A 9,380-nucleotide genomic window follows, 5' to 3' on the forward strand; every position below is an offset into this window, starting at 1 on the left:
TGTGCAACAAAGACAGGCACAGCCTGGGGAGCAGCACAGGCCAGCTCAGCCTTGTGTCACTGTGCTGCTTAAGAAGGCTCAGGTTTTCTGTCCCCAGAACATCTCTGAGTGATCTCTGAAGCAGGTCTATTTTTCTGCTGCTTTTCTCCCTTTTGTCCCCTGGCCAATGTGTCCCTCCACTGAAATGTCATTTGAAAAGGGGCAGCTTCTGTGCTTTAGTTAAGTTCATCAGTGGATTTGAAACACCAGGGACTGAGCTGGTTTTGGTGCCAGGAGAGGAAAGCTCTTTCCCTGTTGTTTATTTGTCATTCTTGTACATGAAGACTGAGCAAAGTGGGAGCCTTTTCTCAGAGGGCTTGCACATTGCAACCAAACACATCAGGAACGGATTTGGTCAGAGATTGCCTGCCTGTAAGCCCTGCACTTGGGTTCAGTGGCAAAACCAGCAGAGAGGACAGGCTGGCTTCTGAATGCCACAGATTTCAAGGCCAAAAGGTACTTCCATGAAGTCCTTTCCCAGAGCCCAAAAAGTCCATTTTTATTTGTCATGGTTTGAAATGATCAGAAGTAGGATTTTACTCCAGGTAACCTCTGCATCCTTTTTGTAAAACACAAAGCAGAAGCATGTTGCTGAGGAAGGCCTCAAGAATGACCCTGGTGGCTAAGTCTCATAAGACTCTGGCCTGGATAAAGTCAGCATAAATCTTGGTAGTCACAGAATGCCAGGGGCTGGAAGTGACCTCAAAAGCTCATCCAGTCCAACCCCCCTGCCAGAGCAGGAGCACCTAGAGCAGGTCACACAGGAACACATCCAGGCAGGTTTGGAATATCTCCAGAGAGGGAGACTCCACAACCCCCTGAGCAGCCTGTGCCAGGGCTCTGTCACCCTCACAGGGAAAACATTTTACTCATATATCCATGGAACTTCCTCTGCCTCAGCTTCCACCACTGCTCTTGTGCTGGCATTGGGCATCCCCCAGCAGAGCCTGGCTCCAGCCTCTGGGCACTCACCCTGCACAGCTTTATCATCATGAATGAGGTCACTCTCAGGCTCCTCCTCTCCAAGCTCCAGAGCCCTCAGCTCCCTCAGGCTCTCCTCATGAGGAAGATGTTCCACTGCCTTCATCATCTTTGTGGCTCTGTGCTGGACTCTCTCAAGCAGTTCCCTGAGGTCCTTCCTGAACTGAGGGGCCCAGAACTGGACACAATATTCCAGGTGCAGCCTCCCCAGGGCAGAGTAGAGGGGGAGGAGAACCTCTCTTGACCTACTAACCACAGCCCTTCTCATCCACCCCAGGATGCCATTGGCCTTCTTGGCCACCAGAGCACATTGCTGGCTCACAGACAACCTCCCATCCACCAGGACCCCCAGGTCCCTTTCTCCTTCACTGCTCTCCTGCAGGTCAGTCCCTGATCTATCCTGCTCCATGAGGTTGTTCTTTCCCAGGTGCAAGACTCTACCTTTGCCCTTGTTGAATTTGATTCAGTTTCTCCCTGCCCAGCTCTCAGCCTGTCCAGGTCAGGCTGAATGGCAGCACAGCCCTCCTGTGTCAGCCACTCCTCTCAGTTTGGTGTCATCAGCACACTTGCTGACAGTGCTCTGTGCCCTCATCCAGGTCCTTGATGAATGTATTGAATAGTAATCCTGTGGGCTGTATTGATGAGAAGCTGCCCCATAGCAACTTTTACCAGCTGCAGCAGTGACATTTTTAATCTTTAAAGGATTAAACTTGCCTGAATCAGCTTCACAAGGTGAAGTTTTTATGAAGTGGCTTTGCTAAGAGCTGTTAGCCTGCTGAGGGGCTGCCGAGGAGGGCAGTGCTGCTGGCTGGCAGCTTCCCAGCAGTGAGCGTGCCAGGACAGCTGCTGCTGCACACCAGCATGTGCACACCAACTCACACAGGGGCACCAACACACACACACACACAGAGGCACCAGCATGTGCACACCAACTCACACAGGGGCACCAACACACACACACACACAGAGGCACCAACATGTGCACACCAACTCACACAGGGGCACCAACACACACACACACACAGAGGCACCAACATGTGCACACCAACTCACACAGGGGCACCAACACACACACACAGAGGCACCAATATGTGCACACCAACTCACACAGGGGCACCAACACACACACACACACACAGAGGCACCAACATGTGCACACCAACTCACACAGGGGCACCAACATGTGCACACCAACTCACGCAGGGGCACCAACATGTGCACACCAACTCACACAGGGGCACCAACACACACACACAGAGGCACCAACATGTGCACACCAACTCACACAGGGGCACCAACACACACACACACACACAGAGGCACCAACATGTGCACACCAACTCACACAGGGGCACCAACACACACACACAGAGGCACCAACATGTGCACACCAACTCACACAGGGGCACCAACACACACACACAGAGGCACCAACATGTGCACACCAACTCACACAGGGGCACCAACACACACACACACACAGAGGCACCAACATGTGCACACCAACTCACACAGGGGCACCAACACACACACACACACAGAGGCACCAACATGTGCACACCAACTCACACAGGGGCACCAACACACACACACAGGGGCACCAACATGTGCACACCAACTCACGCAGGGGCACCAACATGTGCACACCAACTCACACAGGGGCACCAACACACACACACACACAGAGGCACCAATATGTGCACATCAACTCACACAGGGGCACCAACACACACACACAGAGGGGCACCAACAAGTGCACACCAACACACACAGGGGCACCAACAAGTGAACACCAACTCATACAGGGGCACCAACACACACAGAGGCACCAACACACACACAGAGGCACCAACATGTGCACACCAACTCACACAGGGGCACCAACACACACACACAGGGGCACCAACATGTGCACACCAACTCACACAGGGGCACCAACACACACACACACACAGAGGCACCAACATGTGCACATCAACTCACACAGGGGCACCAACACACACACACAGAGGCACCAATATGTGCACACCAACTCATATAGGGGCACCAACACACACAGGGGCACCAACATGTGCACACCAACTCACACAGGGGCACCAACACACACACACAGAGGCACCAACATGTGCACACCAACTCATATAGGGGCACCAACACACACAGGGGCACCAACATGTGCACACCAACTCACACAGGGGCACCAACACACACACACAGAGGCACCAACATGTGCACACCAACTCATATAGGGGCACCAACACACACAGGGGCACCAACATGTGCACACCAACTCACACAGGGGCACCAACACACACACACAGAGGCACCAACATGTGCACACCAACTCATATAGGGGCACCAACACACACACACACACAGAGGCACCAACATGTGCACATCAACTCACACAGGGGCACCAACACACACACACAGAGGCACCAACATGTGCACACCAACTCACACAGGGGCACCAACATGTGCACACCAACTCACGCAGGGGCACCAACATGTGCACACCAACTCACGCAGGGGCACCAACATGTGCACACCAACTCACGCAGGGGCACCAACATGTGCACACCAACTCACACAGGGGCACCAACACATACACACACACAGAGGCACCAACATGTGCACATCAACTCACACAGGGGCACCAACACACACACACAGAGGCACCAATATGTGCACACCAACACACACAGGGGCACCAACACACACACACAGAGGCACCAACATGTGCACACCAACTCATATAGGGGCACCAACACACACACACACACAGAGGCACCAACATGTGCACATCAACTCACACAGGGGCACCAACACACACACACAGAGGCACCAACATGTGCACACCAACTCACACAGGGGCACCAACATGTGCACACCAACTCACGCAGGGGCACCAACATGTGCACACCAACTCACACAGGGGCACCAACACATACACACACACAGAGGCACCAATATGTGCACACCAACACACACAGGGGCACCAACACACACACACAGGGGCACCAACATGTGCACACCAACTCACACAGGGGCACCAACATGTGCACACCAACTCACGCAGGGGCACCAACATGTGCACACCAACTCACACAGGGGCACCAACACACACACACACACAGAGGCACCAACATGTGCACATCAACTCACACAGGGGCACCAACACACACACACAGAGGCACCAATATGTGCACACCAACACACACAGGGGCACCAACACACACACACAGAGGCACCAACATGTGCACATCAACTCACACAGGGGCACCAACACACACACACAGAGGCACCAACATGTGCACATCAACTCACGCAGGGGCACCAACACACACACACACACACAGAGGCACCAACATGTGCACATCAACTCATATAGGGGCACCAACATGTGCACACCAACTCACGCAGGGGCACCAACATGTGCACACCAACTCACACAGGGGCACCAACACACACACACACACAGAGGCACCAACATGTGCACATCAACTCACACAGGGGCACCAACACACACACACAGAGGCACCAATATGTGCACACCAACACACACAGGGGCACCAACACACACACACAGAGGCACCAACATGTGCACACCAACTCATATAGGGGCACCAACACACACACACAGAGGCACCAACATGTGCACACCAACTCACACAGGGGCACCAACACACACACACACACACAGAGGCACCAACATGTGCACACCAACTCATATAGGGGCACCAACACACACACACAGAGGCACCAACATGTGCACACCAACTCACACAGGGGCACCAACACACACACACAGAGGCACCAACATGTGCACACCAACTCATATAGGGGCACCAACACACACACACACACAGAGGCACCAACATGTGCACATCAACTCACACAGGGGCACCAACACACACACACAGAGGCACCAATATGTGCACACCAACACACACAGGGGCACCAACACACACACACAGAGGCACCAACATGTGCACACCAACTCATATAGGGGCACCAACACACACAGGGGCACCAACATGTGCACACCAACTCACACAGGGGCACCAACACACACACACAGAGGCACCAACATGTGCACACCAACTCATATAGGGGCACCAACACACACAGGGGCACCAACATGTGCACACCAACTCACACAGGCGCACCAACACACACACAGAGGCACCAACACACACAGGGGCACCAACAAGTAAACACCAGCACACACAGGGGCACCAGCACACACAGGTGCACCAACACACACAGGGGCACCAATATGTGCACATCAACTCACACAGGGGCACCAACACACACAGGGGCACCAACACACACAGGGGCACCAACAAGTGAACACCAGCACACACATAGGGGCACCAACACACACAGGGGCACCAACATGTGCACATCAACTCACACAGGGGCACCAACACACACAGGGGCACCAACAAGTGAACACCAGCACACACATAGGGGCACCAACACACACAGGGGCACCAACACACAGAGGGGCACCAACAAGTGCACACCAACACACACAGGGGCACCAACAAGTGAACACCAACTCATACAGGGGCACCAACACACACAGAGGCACCAACACACACACAGAGGCACCAACATGTGCACACCAACTCACACAGGGGAACCAACACACACACACAGAGGCACCAATATGTGCACACCAACTCACATAGGGGCACCAACACACACAGGGGCACCAACATGTGCACACCAACTCACACAGGGGCACCAACACACACACAGAGGCACCAACACACACAGGGGCACCAACAAGTAAACACCAGCACACACAGAGGCACCAACACACACAGGGGCACCAACATGTGCACATCAACTCACACAGGGGCACCAACACACACAGGGGCACCAACATGTGCACATCAACTCACACAGGGGCACCAACACACACAGGGGCACCAACACACACAGGGGCACCAACAAGTGAACACCAACACACACATAGGGGCACCAACACACAGAGGGGCACCAACACACACAGGGGCACCAACATGTGCACACCAACTCACACAGGGGCACCAACACACACAGGGGCACCAACATGTGCACATCAACTCACACAGGGGCACCAACACACAGAGGGGCACCAACAAGTGAACACCAACACACACAGGGGCACCAACACACAGAGGGGCACCAACATGTGCACATCAACTCACACAGGGGCACCAACACACACAGGGGCACCAACATGTGCACATCAACTCACACAGGGGCACCAACACACACAGGGGCACCAACATGTGCACATCAACTCACACAGGGGCACCAACACACACACACAGGGGCACCAACATGTGCACATCAACTCACACAGGGGCACCAACACACAGAGGGGCACCAACAAGTGAACACCAACTCACACAGGGGCACCAACACACAGAGGGGCACCAACATGTGCACATCAGCTCACACAGGGGCACCAACACACACAGGGACACTAACAAGTGAACACCAGCACACACATAGGGACACCAACACACACAGGGGCACCAACACACAGAGGGGCACCAACAAGTGAACACCAACACACACAGGGGCACCAACACACACAGGGGCACCAACATGTGCACATCAACTCACACAGGGGCACCAACACACACAGGGGCACCAACACACAGAGGGGCACCAACAAGTGAACACCAACACACACAGGGGCACCAACACACACAGGGGCACCAACACACAGAGGGGCACCAACACACAGAGGGGCACCAACATGTGCACATCAACTCACACAGGGGCACCAACACACACAGGGGCACCAACAAGTGCACACCAGCACACACAGGGGCACCAACACACACAGAGGCACCAACACACAGAGGGGCACCAACAAGTGCACACCAGCACACAGAGGGGCACAGGTGCCCTGCAGACCCGCACCCACAGAAGTGCATCCAGGTTCCCTGCCTGTGCACTAGCACTGGGCCCACATGCAGCACACGCAGCGGCCGAGGCTGCTCATGGTTTGTGTCACCGCTGAGGTTTGCCTTCCTGTGCTGCAGAGCTCTGGGAAGGACTCTGATGCCCTAATCAGTCAGGTGGAGCAGGAACAAGCATGAAAAGGTGCCATGGCCTCTTTCTTTTCTTTAGCCTTGCCTCACCAGCATTCCTGACATCCACACCTGGGTAAATGTGTGTGTATCTGTGTGTCTGTGTTACAGTTGGAAGGGGAACTTTTCAGCCTAGTCCCTGACTGCAAAGACTGAAAGTAAAATAAATTACCATTGGATGCAAAAGGAAAACAAAGCTAAGGTCTATAGGATTCCTTGGCTTGCTAATGGCATATAGAGCAGAGGCTTAAACAGCTCTTTCTCCCTCTCTTTTCTTCTTCTGTTGCTTCTGCTTGCATCCTCTTTCCCCCCTTGCCAGGGGATCTCTCTTTTGACTGCTGCGTGAGGTAATGGGAAGGAGGGAGGGAGGGAGGGAGAGGGGGAGGAGGTGGATGGATCCATCCAGGAGGGTCTGAGGAGTTTCTGTGTGGTTGATCAGTATCTCTATATTGTACGTCTGTTGTCTGTCTTGTGCATATTCATTGCATTTCATAGTTCTAGAACACAGTTTAGTTGTAAATAGAGCTTCATGTGCTCCCACCCCAAACTGAGCTGGTCTGAGCGATTCTGTTTTGGGGAGATAGCTCTCCAGATTAACTGGGGGGTGATTTCAACCCACCCCAGCCTCTTGCCCAGGCTGCCTGTATACAGGTGAAGGCATTTTTCAGCCATCGGTGCACCGGACCGATGCAAGAGCTCACAGCTTTGGAGCTGCAAGCCTTGCACTGCATGATGTGGACCTCATGTGTGTTGAAGAGATGCATCTTCCCTCAAACACCCTGCACCTCTGCCTCCTGTGGTCAGATTCTGACAAGTGCTTGGCACCCCCAAGGTGTCTGTGGCAGGCTGCACACCAGCAACCTCTGCCGGGAGCGCTGGGCTGGAGTGGGGCTGCCTGCACCTCCCTCCATGGCTGAGCCTCCACAAGCTGCCTCAGCAGTGAGGTTTCACGAACACGTCCTTAAACTGGTTGTGCCTTCTGCTGCCCACTGCATTAAGCAGAGCATTAAGGGATGTCCAAGTGCTTAACTACAGCAGGTGAGCAGCATTGCTCTGCTCCACCGACGAGCAAAATGAGACACTGCATCTGAGCTAGACCTGCGAGCTGAAGTGGTGGCTCCCACAGCTCTCTCCTCTCCCAGGAGCCATCATCACCGTGGTAAGGAAATGCCACCTCCCCTAAGGCGATGTGCCTGCCCCTGCAGTGCCTGCCCCGCTCTGGGAGGCGCTCCCCCCCGCTCGCCCATGCCCATGGCATCGCCAGCGCCACACCAGCCACGCTCCGCACCAGGGAGAGGCAAACACTTACGTCTCCAGCGGGATCTTCGTCTGGGCCCTGGCAGCGGGCGGGAGGCAGAAGAGGCAGAGCATCATCCACAGGACGGCCCTGGGCCCCATCCTCCAGCTGCCAAGCATCAGCAGGGGCACCAGCCGGCGGGGCGCGGGGCTCCCCTGCCCTTCCTGCTGCCCCGGGGGGGATCCCACGCAGCCCCCGCCATGGCGCTGGGCTGGCCGCCCTGCCGCCGCGGGGCTGAGCCCCGGGGGAGCCCCGGCTGCTTCTGCCCCGGGAAGGCTGCTCCTGCCGCCAGGCGCCGTCAGTGGTCTCTGACGGAGGGTGAGCAGCCAAAACCCCGGCGGGGCCTCTGGCCGGGGAGCACCCAGGGGTGCTGTGCGCCTCCGTGCCCCGAGGAGCGGTCACGCCGGCAGGGAGCTCCGCGCTGGGAGCTGCAGCAGCTACGTAATCCCCTGCCAGCCCCTTAATCCTCTCGCCAAGCAGCAGCAGCCCCAGATTTAGGGAAGTGGAGTGGGATAAAATCACCCGGGATTACTCTGATTCCTGAAGACGGGTCTCAGCTTCTCCAGCCAGAGGTCAGGCCGTGCCTGCTTTAAAGGGGTCACATCGGCACCCCCCAAAAAGCACCCCTGATGTTTAATCTCTGTCCCGTGGGACCTCCTTGCACACGGCAGGATGCCGGAGAGTTACTCCAGCAGGTCAGCCCAGCACCTGGCACCTGGGGTTGTCCCAGGAGCATGGGGTGTGAGGTGGGCTCCTGCATGCCCCAGGGGATCTGTGCTGTGCTGCTGCTTGGTGCTTTGCACAGGAGGATGAGGCCAGGCAGGGCTGGTGCCTCGAGAGCGTCCAGCACAGGCCCTGCTGGAGCCGTCCAAGCCACGTCTGGAGCCTCACACGGGAGAAGGGAGAGGAGGGGAAAACGAGCAGCAGGAAGCAAACACTGCACGGGGAGAGAAAGGACTCCCGTT

General features: G+C 55.6%; 1 protein-coding gene across 1 annotated transcript in view; it reads right to left on the minus strand.

The window, feature by feature from the left end:
• CACNA2D4 (calcium voltage-gated channel auxiliary subunit alpha2delta 4) overlaps positions 1-8,713 on the minus strand; it is a 197,890-nt gene extending 189,177 nt beyond the window's left edge. The window contains 1 exon segment of the mRNA XM_068141829.1: positions 8,428-8,713. Within this exon segment, the coding sequence (XP_067997930.1) occupies positions 8,428-8,534 (107 nt within the window). The 5' untranslated portion in view covers positions 8,535-8,713.
• Between the last annotated feature and the right edge of the window lie 667 nt (positions 8,714-9,380).

This window comes from Melanerpes formicivorus, unplaced genomic scaffold, assembly GCF_026170545.1.
Source record: "Melanerpes formicivorus ecotype bairdi unplaced genomic scaffold, bMelFor1.0.p_v2 SCAF_8, whole genome shotgun sequence".
Lineage (NCBI taxonomy): Eukaryota > Metazoa > Chordata > Aves > Piciformes > Picidae > Melanerpes > Melanerpes formicivorus.